General features: G+C 41.6%; 2 protein-coding genes across 3 annotated transcripts; both read left to right on the top strand.

Annotated features, from left to right (window-relative positions):
• Window positions 1-851: 851 nt before the first annotated feature.
• Window positions 852-10637, top strand: LOC306885545 (tripartite motif-containing protein 16-like). Of its 2 annotated transcripts, none has more exons than XM_079442146.1 (6): window positions 852-1527; window positions 1828-1923; window positions 2004-2237; window positions 5306-5465; window positions 5606-5653; window positions 9262-10637. In XM_079442146.1, the coding sequence occupies exons 1-6, from the start codon at window positions 955-957 to the stop codon at window positions 9777-9779; spliced, it is 1629 nt and encodes a 542-aa protein (XP_079298272.1). In that variant the 5' UTR covers window positions 852-954; the 3' UTR covers window positions 9780-10637. The 2 variants fall into 2 exon arrangements, with proteins under 2 accessions (XP_079298272.1, XP_079298271.1); XM_079442145.1 differs by having other exon boundaries at window positions 883-1527; window positions 1726-1923; window positions 9262-10634.
• Window positions 10638-17072: 6435 nt separating this feature from the next.
• On the top strand, window positions 17073-17198 carry LOC306885307 (dolichyl-diphosphooligosaccharide--protein glycosyltransferase subunit 4-like; the record flags this gene model as incomplete). The annotated part of the gene is made up of 1 exon (XM_079441745.1): window positions 17073-17198. One exon carries the CDS (start codon window positions 17073-17075, stop codon window positions 17196-17198), a length of 126 nt encoding a protein of 41 aa, XP_079297871.1.
• Between the last annotated feature and the right edge of the window lie 1798 nt (window positions 17199-18996).

Raw genomic sequence — 18996 nt, 5'->3', positions numbered from 1 at the left:
CAGTAAAAGCACTTCTTGGCTTTACATTAGTGATAAAAACATTACAACTGACTAAACCATGCTCCGAGAAGCCCACCGGAGAAATTGCACATTGCTTAATAATATTAAAATGATGTTTAAAACAATACCACCTGTCTAGTCTAGCCATTGTCACATAATGTTCCCTCACTTGTGTCCATGTGTACTGCCTCTGTGTTTTATTTAGAACCCTCCAAATGTCAGACAACTCACATTCTTTCAGAATTAGTTTTAAAACACACTGCGAAGGCATATGTGGTTCTTTGTGATTCCTATCAATTTGATCATCTTCTGTACAATTAAAATCACCCCCTAGAAATAAAAACTCTTCAGATTTACAACTCTTTACAATATCTCTAACTTTGTTTAAAAACAACACTCTTTCACTTCCCAATACTGGGGCATACAAATCTCATTAACCTTGTTCACGTCATCTAGGAACAAAACAAATGCACTGTTCATCCTAGATGCCGACAAGATACTCTTATATCCCACAACTTGAGCAACTGCTATGCTGCAGTCCTCTATAGAGCAGCGCTCCGCGGAGATGACTTTAATGCCATTCCTCCGCGTTAGCTTATCAAGCTGTACGCTCTCCGCTGCTGCCATCTCCGACAGCACACGCGGAACACTCTCCCTAACTCCAGCAAAACCTCCACAAATACACCAAAAAACTTTGCCAAAGAAAGAAGAAAAGATAGAAAACACACAGCCCGCAGGCCAACGCTCTCGCACTCCACACCCGTTCAGCTCAGACGCTCACGCATGCGCACAGAGAGAGAGAGAGAGAGAGAGACTCTAAAGGAGCCGGAATGAAGAAGCTGTTTTTTTTTACTCACGTGACTCAAACACAGAAGCAGGAATGAGTAGAGGGAAAGTGAAACTGAAGTGTAGTTGAGCTGTTGTGTGTTTGTGTCTCTGAATTCACGCAGTAAAATGGCAGAAGCCAGAATTTCTCAGGATGAGTTCTTGTGTCCAGTGTGTCTGGATCTCCTGAAGGATCCAGTGACCATTTCCTGCGGACACAGTTACTGTAAGAGCTGCATTACAGACTGCTGGGATCAAGAGGATCAGAAGAGAGTCTACAGCTGCCCTCAGTGCAGACAGACCTTCAGTCCAAGACCTGCTTTAGGTAAAAACACCATGCTGGCTGAAGTGGTGGAGAAACTGAAGAAGACCAAACTAACAGCTGCTGTTCCTGCTGGACCTGGAGACGTGGAGTGTGACATCTGTACTGGAAGAAAACACAAAGCTGTCAAGTCCTGTCTGGTGTGTCTGGAGTCGTACTGTCAAACTCATTTTGAGCGTCATGAGGAGTATCATTCACGTAAGCCACACAAAGTGACTGAAGCCACTGGACGACTGCAGGAGATGATCTGCCAGAAACATGAGAAACTCCTTGAGGTTTTTTGTCGCACTGACCAGAAATGTATATGTATGCTGTGTACGATTATTGAACATAAAAACCATGACACTGTATCAGCTGCAGACCAGAGGACAGAGAAACAGGTATTTAATTCTAGAGATCAAGTCAATACTTAGTGCAGTGATCCAATAGTCTGTTTATTTTCTGTGTAGAGCCAGAGCTTAATTACACAGAAACACTGTCAGTCTGAAGCTCTACTTCTGACTCAGTTTCACTTTTATAATACTTACACTTGCAGTGTGAAACACGCCTTAATCTTCATGTTTATTCATCTATTTCAGCTATTAGTTATCAGCTCCACTTTTACTGGATTCATCTGTTCACATGATGATTTAGTGCCAGTAGTTTCCTGTGAGATTCACTATCATCCGTTTGTCCTGCAGAAGCAGCTGAAGGAGACGCAGAAGACGCTCCAGCAGAGAATCCAGCAGAGACAGAAAGATCTTGAGCAGCTGAGAGCGGCTGTGGACTCTCATAAGGTGAGTCTGGAGAAGAAGAGAAGTTTGTCTCAGTCTCAGTTCAGACTCACTGAATCCTGAATCACTTTGTGTCCTAACAGCGCTCTGCACAGACAGCAGTGAAGGACAGTGAGAGGATCTTTACTGAGCTCATTCGCTCCATTGAGAGAAGCCGCTCTGAGGTGACACAGCGGATCAGAGATCAGGAAAAGACTGCAGTGAGTCGAGCTGAAGGACAAATGGAGCGACTGGAGCAGGAGATTGATGATCTGAAGAAGAGAAACACTGAGCTGGAGCAGCTTTCACACACAGACGATCACATCCATTTCCTGCAGGTAACACAGATCTAGAAGAACAGCATCATAGTGGACTTGAGCAGATCCTGCTGTGACAGGAGACCAGTGGTGTAGTCGGGGCCATACGCAAGTATACGCCGTATGCTTACTTTTTTTCTCAGGCTGTTTGTGTATTACGACTTCTAAGGATCAATATTTGCGTATACCCTCGGTATACCCACTTGTTTTGTTGCTTCGCAAGTCCGTAATCTACTGTAGCTTCCCCTATAATGGTGTCCCATACAGTTGTGTGAAACTCGTGATTCTTTGCTGTAATCGGTGCATTATCACTTCAGTCATTCTACCTTTTCCCGCCAATCATCGACTGAGTGCGTGTGTCTGCTGCATTGAGAGAACTCCACTCAATGCCGCTTTTGTTTTTCACCCATGAGCAGGGAGAGCCTACTGGCCATCGGGAGCACCGGGACATTCCCGGGTGGATCGGTCGAGTAGTGAGCCGATCGCCGAAGCGAGGAAGACCTCCCCCACATTAGGCACTGTTTTCAAACTGTTTTACAGCGAACGGCAAAAAGCAAATACTCCAAAAGTGTGAATCGGATTCGGCGCTATGCAATGCATCCGCCAGCCGCACGCAATATAAAGTGATAAACAGCACAAGTTGATTCATCCATTCAGATGTGACACAGAATTATTGTTATAGTCGTGTGATATATGAGAACATTAAAAGTTCTGTAGTGATGCTGGCTGAAATCAGCCATGACAATGTAAACTGCATGAAGAGGTAAAACTGGAAAACACTAATACATGGTTGTCAATTCAGTATGCAGCCCAGATAGCAAAATTTGTCTGGCCCACCTCTGGGCCACAACCTTGCTTAACTTCTGGCCCAATTCTGGCTGGGTCCCCGGCCCAAAACTGGCCCACGCACTGAAAACCGACTCAAACAGTTTCCTCTGGCCCAGATGCAGCTCACGCCCTGTAAAATGACTCTTATTTATTGATGTGGCCCAGATCTGGCCCGCATACTGTAGTGACTTCTATTATTTTATGTGGCCCAGGTCTGGCCCAGACACTTTAAGGCAGATCCGGCTGAGACTCGGCTTGGTCCCCGGCCAAATGTGGCCCAGAAACTGCTAAATGTAATTCAGCAGTGAAACACACATAAACCCATTTAAAAACATTAAAAAGGCTTTAATTATAAAATTACCAAATACTTTAATATAAATATATATTAACACTGAACAAATACACTACAGTATAAACAATAACACACTTTTTAAACCACAAAGTAACAAGTAAATTATATTTACTGTACATTATATATATAAAAAACATTATGTGTCATAGTTCAGTTCTTATCAAATGGCATCAGTGCAGTTGAGTCAATAATATTGCTGAATAATAGGTGTCTTCAACTAAGCAAGACAAAAGGCAACAGTGACAAGGAACCCCAAAAGACCAGACTCAGCAGGAAACCAGTTCTCCTCTGGCCAAACGAACGAACGTGGTGTGATTATTCCAGGCTGCATCACAAGTCAGATTGTGGATTGATATCATTCAGAATATTTCATCCAACTTCTTCTGCTTGAAGAAACATCATGCCAGTAGGTGAAGCTGGTAAAAAGGGTCTGTGCAGAGGTCTTGTCTGGTTCTCGTAGTCTTTGCTGAGGATCTGCGCTGGGGCCATCAATGAGTTCTTCACAGGGATCTGTCATCTAGCTGACATGGTCTCCGCTGATATTCAGGGATGTGTTGTGATTGTTCCTGGGAGCAGGTCCACCGTCTGGTCTGGTCTGGATACCGGCTGGATCAGCGGGTTACTGTAACCTAGGGTAAGACAGTATATAAGCAACTAATATAAGCATTGATGTCATTCTTCTTACAAATTAACAAGTACATTAGATATTATGGGAAGTGTTGCCAAGTGTTGCTGCTTACCCTAATTGGAGCAGCATAAAGATCCTTTAAGGGATTTGAATGATAGAAATGTGATAGTGTGTAGTGTATGGAAGGCTAAAGAGATGGACATTTAAACTCACAGAGTGTGTCTGCCTCCTGAAGTCCACCCTTTTGATCTGCCACCTCTTCATAGTCCCCTTGACCTCCATTTCAGCAGCATTATCTAAAAAGGTTTTCACAGTTGCAGCCTTGAAATATATGTATAAATATATATGGTAAGGTAATTATTAAATCTTAAGCATTACAGTTTTTGACAGTCATTAGGACCAGACCCAGAATTCGCACCTCATATGTTTGATGAAGGTTCATGCAGCAGCTCAGAATTTCTGTAAAAAAAGAGTCAGATTACATAAAGTGTTCAGATTGAACTTTTAAGTTTGTTTGCTCATCATAATCCCCACCACAGTAAAATAAGTATGATTTTAATCACATCATATGGAATATATATGCTTCAAAAATTGTCATTCACTCAAAAATTTTAACCTGCTCTTGTGCAGCAGACAGATTAGGCCAACAAAAGATGATACACTTACATTTTACGGCTTTCTCTTACGTATCTATGGTGTTTTTCTGTGTCAGAGCTTCCCACACGGCAGTGTTACCACAAGATAAATATTATTATTAAATTCAGATTATTTCATTAATTTAATCCGACCCGAGCCCGTGTCTTTTCTCTCTCTCTCTCTTCCTCTTTACACAGTTGCTGTTGCAGCCATTACAAAAGTTCAGTTTTGGTTCTTAATGGCAAAGTGGTTATATTTCGTTTCGTTTCATTTCTTTATTAAATTAATTTAGAAACATGATTGTATTTTTTTTTTAAATATTAGGCTATAGGCTATTAGGCTATAGAGTTGAGCATATGTTTGATCAGTTTAGCCTTCTCAAATAAACACGATTTGAGACATAAAAAAACAATGCATTTTACAATATAAATTAAAACAATTTAAGATAAATGTGTGATAAATATAAAATCCAGCTCTGGAAATCTCTTAGGATTAATTTCTCTGAGCTCTTTCTTCTGGAAGATATATTTAGCTGTCAAACACCACTAGCACCACCAACAGCTCAAGAGCTGCACAAATCTGATGTTCCTGCAGGTTATTGGGTGAAGTGTGGAGCTGATGAGTTTTGATTTCTGTTTTCTGTAGAGTTTCCAGTCTCTCTCAGCACCTCCTGAATCTACAGACGGAAATGATGATCTCTTCAGTTCTCTCTTCTCTTCTGATGATCTGAGAGAATCTGTCCATCAGCTGAGAGACAAACTGGAGGATTTCTGCAAAGAGCAGCTCAAGAAGATCTCAGACAGAGGTAAAGTCCTGGAGATGCATCTGCTCTCAGAAACCAGTCCATCATCATCTCATATCATGGAGAACATCATATTAGAAATGTGTTAGGAATGGATGCAGGATCATGAGAATCACACTGTTCATGTCTGTTGATTTCCACAGTCACACTCACCAACATTGCTCCCAGAACCAGGAAGGACTTCCTACAATGTAAGTCAGTAAGAAAACAAGCAGAAAAACTCACTGAGTTCATGTTCTTCCTGCAGAAGGAGAAAAAAGAGTTTTATAATTGATGTAAATGATAGGGTTGCCCTCGACTAAATATTTTTCTGATCGACTAATAGTCATTAATTTGAAGCCATTAGTCAACTAATCGCACGTTTATATTAATGAACCATTTAATGCATAATAATGACCCTTTAATTGCCTATAACCTATCAGTGCACACATAAAGCTTGCCACAGCGCACCGCAGAAGTAATGATTATGAATATTTCAGGGATAAAACAGCAAGAAGACTGCCTTAACATCATAATAATTGATTGATAAACTAGTGTTTTCTGTATTTTCGGCTGCAGTGATGAAGTCGACCCTGACTCGTCATCTCCACAGTGGACATGTTTCATACGGATTACATAATCTGAAAATATTTGTTTCCATTTGAATTGCCTCACTTAAAAGTACACATATGGCTTTCTGTAGATATATTTTTCATGTCTGTGAGGCAAGCACAGAGTTTCGGTTAATATATATATATTTGTTGTTGTTGCTGTTGTTGTTGTTATTGTGAGTGCACACAAAAGACCTTTTACAGATTCGAAAGATGTATTACTTTTATCTGTATGACCAAAAATGACGGAGTATTTTAAGTTAAATGCAAATGATTGCAGCGGTCATGCAGTGAGCTACTGTTCAGCTTCCACACTGGAATAGCACACATTTATAGGTTAACATTAGATTGAGTCAGGCACGTGCAGAAGGGGGGGCTTTGGGGACTCCAGCTCCAATTCGGAAACCGAGGCTCGCGAGCCATATATGGTTCTTTCAGAGTGCATATGGGTCGACGGAAGGAGAAAATAAACCAAACAATATTTTAAACATTTTTCATCAATAATCAAAGCTAGTGTGTCAATTCAATAAAAAAATCCACATATTAAATATTTTAGAATATTACATAATTCATCAATGCCCGTTTGTCATGTATAATACACCAACCAATCATGATCTGGCACAAGAAGTTCAAGTTTCATTGGACAATACAGTATGTGAAATGGAGCGGCTATTTTCCATTCTTACTCATAAATCGGTTGAAAATTACACGGGACAGATGAGCTTATTTGTGGAGCAATCTGGATCTGCGGTTTGTCTCATTTTATAAATCAAATTACATTGCTGGTGTCATGAATCCAGTTCATGGTTTTCCATCCAACTGCCACAAGAGGTCGCCTCTCCATCATATTGACTCTCACACCACACATCACACTGGACTGCATTTCCCATCATCCATTGCACTGATCACACAGCTGACATGCTCACCTGAGAGCCATTGCTCACACTACATAACACCCACTCAGATCCTGTTCAGATGGCCGAGTATTGTCTAAGCGTTTAGCACTATCCTAGCGTTAGCTACTTGCCATTCCGTGTTTATTTTCTGTTTAGTCTCCAGTATTGCTCTGTGTTTATCGCTCTCATAATGATAGCTGCTTTACGGAGCCATTTCCTGTCTTAGTTTCTAGTTCCTAGTTCTAGTCTAGTTTAGTCTCCTTGTGTTTCCAGATTTCCTAGTTCCTGATTCTTGCCCACGTATTTTTGATTAACCCTTTGCTTGCTGTTTCGGACTGTGTTTGCTCCTCGCCTGGACTTTGCTCACGTTTACAGATAGCCCTCTTGTCTTGCTCTCTGGATTACGTTTGCTGTCATCTGACTCAAGCCCATTTAAGATTGCTCTTCAGTCTGGCCTGTGCCATACCTGTTTGCTGTTGTTTGACCTGCCTGTGTTTTGACTATGTCTGAATAAAAGCTTGCACTTGGATCTGCTCAACTCACAAAACCGTGCAGCGTCAAAAGTCAGAATAATGGTAATCAGTAGGCTATTTATGTTTGATATACACTGTTTACTATTTGATGAAACTATCATAGTTATTTAAGCCCAAGTGCCACCTACAGGCCTATTATGTGAAGTGTAGGCTGGAGAAATGGTGATGTGAAAGGACTTCATTATATTACCATTTTTGATAATTATGGCGCATTATGAAAGTGCCTTATGCTCATCAAGCCTGCATTTATTTGATCAAAAATTATAGAAAAAAACTATAGCCTAATATTGTGAAATATTAAAATTTAATATAATGTTTTTCTTTATTTAACTTTTTATTCATCAAAGAATCCTGAAAAAAGTATCACAGGTTTTCAACATTGCTAATAAATCAGCATTGCATAAAATACATTAAGTAAATAAAGTAAATTAAATAAAGTATATTCAAATTTTGATTGCAGGTTTGATGACTATAAGTGACTTCTTGCAAAAATATCAAATAGTAATGTATCCAATCTTTTGACCTATATTTTTTTCCATGTGAGCCCCTGAGGAACTCTGCACGTCCCTGGATTGAGTGGCCATGTAATGATGATACTACTTACATGTTTCTGATGATAAAACACATTTGAGGCCGATGATTGAAACAAACGTTTGCATGTCCTGACTAGGGGTGTGTGATATTTGACAAAAAATGATATCTCAGTATTTTCTGGGATTTTCTGGATGAGGATAATTAGGTGATATTTTGCTGAGTGTGTTATTGTTCCATGGACAGCTGCCTCCTAAAGTGTTTGATATTCTTCATGTGTGGTGGTCAGTTCAAAACAGTGTAAAGTCGTAAAGTAAAGTCGTGACGTATTGTCAAGTATGGTGACCCATACTCGAAATTGGTGCTCTGCGTTTAACCCATCCAAGTGCACACACACAGCAGTGAGTAGTGAACAAATGCACACACACACACACACACACACACACACACACACACCGTGAACACACACCCGGAGCAGTGGGCAGCCATGCTGCAGCGCCCGGGGAGCAATTGGGGGTTCGGTGCCTTGCTCAAGGGCACCTCAGTCGTGGTATTGAGGGTGGAGAGAGCGCTGGACATTCCCTCCCCTCACCTACAATCCCTGCCGGCCGGGGGGCTCGAACTCGCAACCTTTCGATTACGAGTCCGACTCTCTAACCATTAGGCCACGACTTCCCCCGATGATTTAATTAATAAATTTTCTGCCCCATATCTTGCATCTTGTGATCATTCTAAATGTTTTTAAGAGACTGAATCATGCAGTGAAAGAACACACTTCACGTGATGCGACAGAATCAATCAAATATCACAGCCAATCAGAGGCGTGTGTGGGCGGAGCCTCTCTGGAAGCGCTAATGAATACGTTTATAATCTAATTCATAAATATTAAACCTTTTAACATCATTAAATGTACTGAGTGACTGATAACATCTTTGTCATGGAATACACTCAGAGTGAGTCCACAGTTTTTACGACGTCGCGGAAATAAATAAATAAATAAACCGGTTTTAAATGAGAAATTCACGGCTAGTTTAAAAAACAAAAGCTCTGATTAACATGGACATATATTTTATCTTGTGTCGTACTATACGCCTCGATTAGGGGGCAGCCCTAGTAAATGATGATTAGCACAGATATCTGCTCATCTGTACTGAGACACTGATGATACACTGAACATGAAGAGTTCAGATACATCAAAACATCAAACAGATTCATAATTCCTGATTCCGATGTGTTTTATCTCCATCAGATTCCCATCAGTTCACTCTGGATCCAAACACTGCATATAAACACCTCCGTCTGTCTGAAGAGAACAGAGTGGTGACTTACACTGACACACCTCAGCCGTATCCTGATCATCCAGACAGATTTAATAGTTATCAGGTGTTGTGTAGAGAGAGTGTGAGTGGACGCTGTTACTGGGAGATTGAGTGGAGTGGGAGTTATGTGTATATATCAGTGTCATATAAGAGCATCAGCAGGAAGGGACCTGGTGATGAGTGTTTCTTTGGATGTAATGATCAGTCCTGGAGTTTGTTCTGCTCTCCCTCCAGTTTCTCATTCTGTCACAATAATAAAGAGACTAAACTCCCTGTTGGCTCCAGCTGCAGGAGAATAGGAGTGTATGTGGATCTCAGAGCAGGAACTCTGTCCTTCTACAGCGTCTCTGACACAATGAACCTCATCCACTCAGTCCAGACCACATTCACTCAGACGCTCTATCCTGGGTTTACTGTTTGGAGTCAATCATCGGTGAAACTGTGTTGATGAATCAGAATAGACTGACGAGAGATTCTACCCATAATGCTTTGAGCTGCATGATGAACATTATTGTTACAAATATACAATTAAAATAGAACACAGCACACTCTAATTTCAGATATTATTGTAGAAGTTTTAATAGAACATCACAATTACACATAATAAAGAATAACTGATAACATAAACTATTTACCGTTTTACATATTAATATTTACCTGTTCATTTTACAGCAAAACCTTTTTTATTTATTTGGTATGTCCTGACTCTAACCTTATCTTTTATGATTTGCAATTAAGATTAAATAAATAATAAATTAAGATGATGCCTCATCTTCAGTGGAAGTATAAGTATTAGACATGTGATTTAATTTTATACAGCATATATCTATATTATATACTAATAAACGACTCATTTATATTACCTTTTTTAATGGAGTGGCCTACTATTAATGTGGTTTTAATGAAATATTATAAATATGATGTGTTATAGATTACTAGTATCAACTAAGACAAGTGATTATAATGGGAAATATATTTAATTAGAAGAATTAAAGTGTGACAAACTGTTAAATATTCTATATGATGATTTGCTGGAGCTTTGAATCCATGTTTGTGATGTTTTACTGCCTTTAGCCCTTTGCTTTTTCTCTCTCTGCCTCTGCATTTTTTCCTTTTTCTTTTTTTTGTGTGAAGGCACATAATAAGTGCTGATAATGTGACTTTTAACCCTCAAGCATCCTTTGTATACCAGCCCTTAATTTGTCATTCGTGGAAGATCTCAGCAGTGATCCTAATTTATTGATTTATTTTTAATAAATGTCATATCACTGTCTTCGATAAAATAAAAACTATCAATTTATGCAGTTTTTGTGATTTTTGGTGTTTGTTGGTTTTGCTTTAACTGTCAAATGTACCGTTACACAGTTTTGATGCTGTTTTATGTCTGATGATGGTGTTAGATTACACCTGGAAGCTGAGTCGGTTTCTGTTTTTTGGGAAATTCTGTACAGATGATGTGTGCTAGCGCCCCGTACAGTATAACAATGAAAACACAGATTCTAGTAGACTTTTTCAAAGTATAAGTCAAGTATACTTAAATGTCATTTTAAGTATATTTCTGAGGAGTACATAAAAAGTAGACTAAAAGTATATTTTCCTATTTTTAGTTTAAAAGAAGTATACTAATAGCACACTTGAATAAACTTATTTTTATATTTAATATCTCTTATACGTCAGTAAAAAAAAAAAACCAAAACAATCAAAACCTGTTCTGAAAAAATTGTGGTGACATCTGGTGACAAAAAATGGCATAAAAATATCAAAAATATCAATAGCCACTATATGGCTGTAGCACTCAATGGCTGCTTAAAGGCTGAAATCAATAAACCGTTGTTGTAATGAATTTGACCTGGTTTAGATTTTATCACAAGTTAAAAGTATAGAATAAAAAAAATTTAAAAATTGTGTTGGGTGAGACTATACAAAAATACCAAAATTTGTAAATGTTCTTTTCTCTCTTTTTGTAAAGAAAATGTTATAGTAACTTGCAATGTTTTTATTAAATTCACATTAAATACAAATTCATTCATATTAAAAATATTTTATGGTAACACCCATATCTGGTACTTAAGTAAAAAGACAGATTTTTATTCAAAGTTATTAGATTATACTATTAGGCTACTTTGCCCATCGCCCGTTATAGATCAACTAACATAATCTATGAAGGTGCAAAATGCATTTACTTATTCATATTTGAGAATCGAGATATTTCATTATATATTTTGGGAATATGTTGAATAAAAATAAAAAATGAATAAGCCTATATCAGTTATACAGTGGTGTTGTGGCTGCTTTGTGTCACACATGAGACCCCCCTTCACTCGTGCCCCCTCAAACATAATGAGTGCTCGTCACACTACAGTACAAAATATTGTGTCAAATAAATGAAACATGCTGAAACATATTCATTTTAGTTGAAATTGTTATAATTACTTCTAGAGATGCAGTGATACATGACATGGTGAAAACATGACTGAATGAATAATGCTTAAAGTAGGTTCAGATTAATTTTAAAATTGTGCCCCTCAAAAGCACAAGTGGTCCCTGCCTCTCAGTTACTGTGGTCTAGAGCCGCTCCTGCTTGACTCTGGCCCCGGGCTCCAGTTACTGTGGTCTAAAGCCGCTTTTGCCTGACTCTGGCCCCGGGCTCCAGTTACTGTGGTCAAGAGCCGCTCCTGCCTGACTCTGCCTGACTCTGGCCCCGGGCTCCAGTTACTGTGGTCTAAAGCCGCTCCTGCTTGACTCTGGCCCCAGGCTCCAGTTACTGTGGTCTAAAGCCGCTTTTGCCTGACTCTGGCCCCGGGCTCCAGTTACTGTGGTCTAGAGCCGCTCCTGCCTGGCTCTGGCCCCGAGTCCCAGTTACTGTGGTCTAGAGCCCCTCCTGCCTGACTCTGGCCCCGGGCTCCAGTTACTGTGGTCTAAAGCCGCTTCTGCCTGACTCTGGCCCCAGGCTCCAGTTTCTGTGGTCTAAAGCCGCTTTTGCCTGACTCTGGCCCCGGGCTCCAGTTACTGTGGTCTAGAGCCGCTCCTGCCTGGCTCTGGCCCCGAGTCCCAGTTACTGTGGTCTAGAGCCCCTCCTGCCTGACTCTGGCCCCGGGCTCCAGTTACTGTGGTCTAGAGCCGCTCCTACCTGACTCTGGCCCCGGGCTCCAGTTACTGTGGTCTAGAGCCGCTCCTGCCTGACTCTGGCCCCGGGCTCCAGTTACTGTGGTCTAGAGCCGCTCCTGCCTGACTCTGGCCCCGGGCTCCAGTTTCTGTGGTCTAAAGCCGCTTCTGCCTGACTCTGGCCCCGGGCTCCAGTTTCTGTGGTCTAAAGCCGCTTCTGCTTGACTCTGGCCCCGGGCTCCAGTTACTGTGGTCTAGAGCCGCTCCTGCCTGACTCTGGCCCCGAGTCCCAGTTACTGTGGTCTAGAGCCCCTCCTGCCTGACTCTGGCCCCGGGCTCCAGTTACTGTGGTCTAAAGCCGCTCCTGCCTGACTCTGGCCCCGGGCTCCAGTTTCTGTGGTCTAAAGCCGCTTCTGCTTGACTCTGGCCCCGGGCTCCAGTTACGGTGGTCTAGAGCCGCTCCTGCCTGACTCTGGCCCCGAGCACCAGTTACTGTGGTTTAGAGCCGCTCCTGCCTGACTCTGGCCCCGGGCTCCAGTTACTGTGGTCTAAAGCCGCTCCTGCCTGACTCTGGCCCCAGGCTGCAGTTTCTGTGGTCTAAAGCCGCTTCTGCCTGACTCTGGCCCCGGGCTCCAGTTTCTGTGGTCTAAAGCCGCTTCTGCTTGACTCTGGCCCCGGGCTCCAGTTACTGTGGTCTAGAGCCGCTCCTGCCTGACTCTGGCCCCGAGTCCCAGTTACTGTGGTCTAGAGCCCCTCCTGCCTGACTCTGGCCCCGGGCTCCAGTTACTGTGGTCTAAAGCCGCTCCTGCCTGACTCTGGCCCCGGGCTCCAGTTTCTGTGGTCTAAAGCCGCTTCTGCTTGACTCTGGCCCCGGGCTCCAGTTACTGTGGTCTAGAGCCGCTCCTGCCTGACTCTGGCCCCGAGCACCAGTTACTGTGGTTTAGAGCCGCTCCTGCCTGACTCTGGCCCCGGGCTCCAGTTACTGTGGTCTAATGCCGCTCCTGCCTGACTCTGGCCCCGGGCTCCAGTTACTGTGGTCTAAAGCCGCTCCTGCCTGACTCTGGCCCCGAGCCCCAGTTACTGTGGTCTAGAGCCGCTCCTGGTCTCCGCGCCGGCGCTCGTGCTCGAGTTCAGCGGGAACACCGTTGCTGTAATAACGCGGACATGCTAAATCATAGCCTGATGCTAAACATGTGAGTAAATCATCTCTTTTCCAAGTTCATCTTCACTATGCGGTCAATACTAAAGCGAGATAAGTGTTATTTCAGTTATAAACACATTCAACACGTTCAGAGCCGATTTAGAGACTAACTGTGTCTGTTTACAGTGTTTAGAATCAAATCAAGCCGTTTATCTGAAACATTTTCTCTTTCTGTGGTTTTAAATGAATCCCAGATAACAGAGAACTTTCTCTCAAAGTAATGAACAAACATCTTCCAGCAATGTTAATAATAAGACGTTCATTCAAAGTGATTTGTTGTCCAATAATGTTCTTAAAACATTACTATCTTCATGCATCCTTCATGGAGCGATTAATCTGAAAGGCTTTGTCTGACACTTTGTAAACATATTCCCATAATGCTTACAACATGATAAAAAATGACTTTAACCTTTATTTAAAAGTTTTTAAAACATTTTAAAAATGGGACGTTTCTGAACGTTCAGAAATAAGGTTTTCATAGCTTAATAGAAACATTTTTGTTAGCAGGGATCATAATCTGTTTTCCTGCTTTTAAAGTTGATTTAAGATTGTTTATTAATTTTTATATTTTGAAGTCTATTTATTTTGCACAAAAGCAGTCATAAGTAGCACAGGTATATTTGTAGCAATAGCCAACAATACATTGTATGGATCAAAATTATCCATTTTTCTTTTATGACAAAAATCATTAGGGTATTAAGTAAAGATCATGTTTTATGAAGATATTTTATAAATTTCCTACCGTAAATATATCAAAACTTCATTTTTGATTAGTAATATGCATTGCTCAGAACTTAATTTGAACAACTTTAAAGGCGATTTTCTCAATATTTTGATTTTTTTGCTCCCTCAGATTCCAGATTTTCAAATAGTTGTATCTCTAAATATTGTCCTATCCTAACAAACCATACATCAATGGAAAGATAATTTATTCATTGATGTATTATTATGTATAAATCTCAATTTCAAAACATCGACCCTTATGACTGGTTTTGTGGTCCAGAGTCACGGATAGTGAAGTATGGTGGATGCTGGGCATCGGTCACCTCTCTCAGTACGGCCTTGAATCGGCCTCTGCTGGTGTTTTTTAGCTGCTGCAGGTTTGGCATTGGCTTCAGTTACAAACATACATATATAAATCATGCAGTAATATATAATTATTTTAGAAAAATTATAAACAATTTAAATAAATAAATAATATATATATATATATATATATATATATATAACTAAAATGTATATTTTTAATCTCTCTCTGTATATATATATATATATATATATATATATATATTATTTATAATATTTTATAATATATACTTATATTAGATTCTAAAATACATAATAATGTATAACATACTATTATATAATGTAGTACTAATATATAAAATGTATAATATATTTAACATCTCTGTATATATATTATTTATAATATTTTATTATATATGGGATCAGTAAGATTTTTATTGTTTTTTTAATGAAGTTTCTTCTGCTCATCAAGGTTGCATTTATTTGATTAAAAATACTGAAAAAAATGTAATATTATGAAATATTATTTTAATTTAAAACACCAGTTTTCTATTTTAATATACTTTCAAATATAATTGATTTTTGTGATGCAAAGCTGAATTTTCAGCATCATTACTCCAGTCTTCAGTGTCACATGATCCTTCAGAAATCACTCTAATATGCTGATTTATTATTAATGAATCTGCTTCATATTGTTTTTGAATCTGTGATACTTTTGTCAGGATTTATTGATTAATAAAAAGTTAAAAAGAACAGCATTTATCCAAAATATAAATAGTTTCTAACAATATAAGTCTTTGCTATCACTTTAACACATTCCTCCTGAAGAAAATAATTAATTTCTTTAAATAAATAAATAAATATACTGAGACACCAAACTTTTGAACAGCCATGCATAATGTTACAAAAAAATTATATTTTGAATTACTTTTGTTCCTTTTTAACTTGTTATTAATCAAACAATCCTGAAAAAGTATCACAGGTTCCAAAACAATATGAAGCAGCACAACAGTCTCAACACTGATAATAAATCAGCATATTATTATGATTTCTGAAGATCATGTGACACTGAAGACTGGCGGAATGATGCTGAAAATACAGCTTTGATCACAGAAATAAATTACAGTTTAAAGTATATAAAAATATAAAACCATTATTTTAAATTGCAATAATATTTCATAAAAGTATTATTTTTTCTGTATTTTTAAATCAAATATATGCAGCCTTGATGAGCAGTGTGTGTGTATTATTACATAAGGTTACATTTATAATCAGTATTGTATAAAGTGCTATATGTGACCCTGGACCACAAAGGACCATAAGGGTAAATTTTTTTGAAATTGAGATTTCTACATCATCTGAATCTGAATAAATAATAATTCCATTGATGTATGGTTTGTTATGATAGGACAATATTTGGCTGAGATACAACTATTTGAAAATCTGGAATCTGAGGGTGCAAAAAAATCGAAATATTGAGAAAATCGCCTTTAAAGTTGTCCAAATGAAGTTCTTAGCAATGCATATTATTAATCAAAAATTAAGTTTTGATATATTTACGATAGGAAATTTATAAAATATCTTCATGGAACATGATCTTTACTTAATATCCTAATGACTTTTGTCATAAAAGAAAAATTGATAATTTTGACCCATACAATGTATTGTTGGCTATTGCTACAAATATACCTGTGCTACTCATGACTGCTTTTATGCTCCAGGGTCACATGTAAATAAAGGTGACTGACATGAAAATGTTACAGTAACTTCCCAACACAGAGGTAGGTGCAAAAGAATAGATGTTTATTTTACAGGATGAGTGGGAACTGTGATGGTGAGGTGAGTCGTGAACTTTTGATATCTTGCAGGTGATGATTCGTGCTTCTAAAGTGTCTTTCGTGTCTTCAGGTGCTGGACGAGGCGGTGATGTGGAACACAGGAGAGCGGGGATATCCAATGACACACAGGACGGTCTGGAGACGGGGAAGACAACGAGGAGGAGAACAGGAGGTAAGTATCAATAGGTAAGGAATGCATAGGTAATACTCAACGACTGGAGTCTGTCGGGGAAGAGTTCACGTCGCAAGAACGAGATCGGACAACTGGGTGAATGGAGGCGAGTGCTTTTATGTGGTTCTGGGTGATGGTGGTGATGAGGTGCAGGTGCGCGTGATCAGAACTCAGGTGAAGTGGATCGTGGTAATTGGTTGATGGGAGAGCCTGGCCGTTCTGTGACAGAAAACATGTCACATGATGATGTTTTTGTGTAGTTGTAGAGTGCCATTGCATGAGATTCCCATGGTTTTATAGACACTAGAATGTGATGCCTTGGTATTTAGGGTTCCTTGCAGTACTATGGTATTACCGTGGTATGAGTTTGTGAGCTAAAGTGTGGTGTTTTGCAGTGAGATGGTGACAGATGTGCAGCTGGCTATATTCGCCAACATGCTGGGCGTCTCGCTCTTCCTGCTGGTGGTTCTCTATCATTATGTGGCCGTGAACAACCCCAAAAAACGTACCAGGTTACGTATGTAACCCAGGTTCCCTGAAGGGAACGATAGCTGCGTCCGGAGACGCTATGGGAACGCCATCAGCGTAACCGGCGCTCTGAATATTTTATACAACCAGTCTAATGGATGGGCGAGGCGTCACGGGCGGGGTGACGTCATGACCAGGAAGTATATAAGCACGTGCGGCGGAGCCCGCGTCAGCTGCAAGTCATGAAGCAAGCGCTGGCAGGGATGCCGGAAGTGTGGCCCGAGACGCAGCTCTCGTTCCCTTCAGGGAACCTGGGTTACATACGTAACCTGGTACGTTCCCTTCCAGGAACATCGAGCTGCGTCCGGAGACGCTATGGGAACGCTATACCAATGCCGCCAGACTGACAAGTCCCTGCCTGGTGTCAGGCTGAAAGGACGGAGGAGCCTGGAGTGGCTCTGATGTCGAGGTTGTAAAACCTGGCGAATGTCAGGGGCGTGGACCACCCAGCAGCGTTGCAGATGTCTTGCATGGAGACACCTGAACAGAAGGCCTTGGAGGCCGCCACACCTCGGGTCGAGTGCGCTCTGTCGATATGCGAAGAGAGGTGATAGCCAGCAGAAAGACGGTCTTGATCGTGAGGAGTCTATCAGTTATCTCCCCGAGAGGCTCAAAGGGTGCTCTGCACAGAGCCTCAAGTACCACAGCCAGGTCCCACGTGGGCACACGGGGTCGTACAGGCGGCCTCAGCCTCAGCGCACCGTGGAGGAAACGTGTAACCAGGGGGTGTCTGCCCACTGACTGGCCACCGATAAGGGCGTGGTACGACGAGATAGCTGCCACGTAGACCTTAATAGTGGAGTGGGTTAACCCTGCGGAGAAGCGGGCCTGCAGGAACTCGCAGAACTGCGCGGATCGGGCAGTTGACTGGGTTGAGCTGGCGGTCCCCGCACCATGAAGTGAAGAGTTTCCACTTCAAGGCGTACAGTTTCCTCGTAGAGGGAGCTCTGGATTGGAGGATGGTCTCGACAACCTCGGTTGACAGACCGGAAGCTATGAGTTGTGCCCCCTCAGGGGCCACACCCACAGCCTCCAGCACTCCGTGCGGGGGTGCACAAGGGTGCCCCCAGCCTGTGAGAGGAGATCGCTCCTGATCGGTACCGGCCACGGGGTGCCGTCGAGGAGGGAAATCAGATCCGAGAACCATACTCGGCCCGGTCAGAACGGTGCTACTAACAGTAGGCTGACCGCGTCCCGGCGCACTCTCGCCAAAACTCCCGGGAGCAGAGCGATCGGGGGGAAGGCGTACAGACGAAGCCTCGGCCAGGTCTGTACCATAGCATCCAGTCCCAGAGGCGCTGGAGGAGCTAGAGAGAACCAAAGGGGACATTGCGCCGACTCTCGAGTCGCAAAGAGGTCCACCTGTGCTTGGCCAAAAACCTTCCAAATCTGCTTCACCACCTGGGGGTGAAGCATCCATTCCCCGGGCCTCGGCCCCTGTCTCGACAGGACGTCTGCGCCGACGTTGAGATACCCAGGGATGTGCACCGCTCTCAATGATAGGAGCTTGCCCTGGGACCACACAAGGATCTGGTGTGCCAGCTTGTACAAGGGGCGCGACCGCAGACCTCCTTGGTGGTTGATGTAAGAGACCACTGCCGTGCTGTCGGTGTGGACCAGCACGTGGCAATCTCTCAGGTCTGGGAGGAAGTGCTTGAGAGCACGGAACACAGCTAGGATCTCTAGCCAGTTGATATGCCACGTCAGGTGGCGACCAGTCCACAGACCGTGGGCAGGGTGGCCACTCATGACCGCACCCCAACCGGTGAGGGAAGCGTCCGTCGCTAGCGAGACG

The sequence above is a fragment of the Barbus barbus genome (genome assembly GCF_936440315.1).
Source record: "Barbus barbus genome assembly, chromosome: 19".
Classification (NCBI taxonomy): Eukaryota; Metazoa; Chordata; class Actinopteri; order Cypriniformes; family Cyprinidae; genus Barbus; species Barbus barbus.
This window is presented reverse-complemented; position numbering and strand designations above follow the sequence as displayed.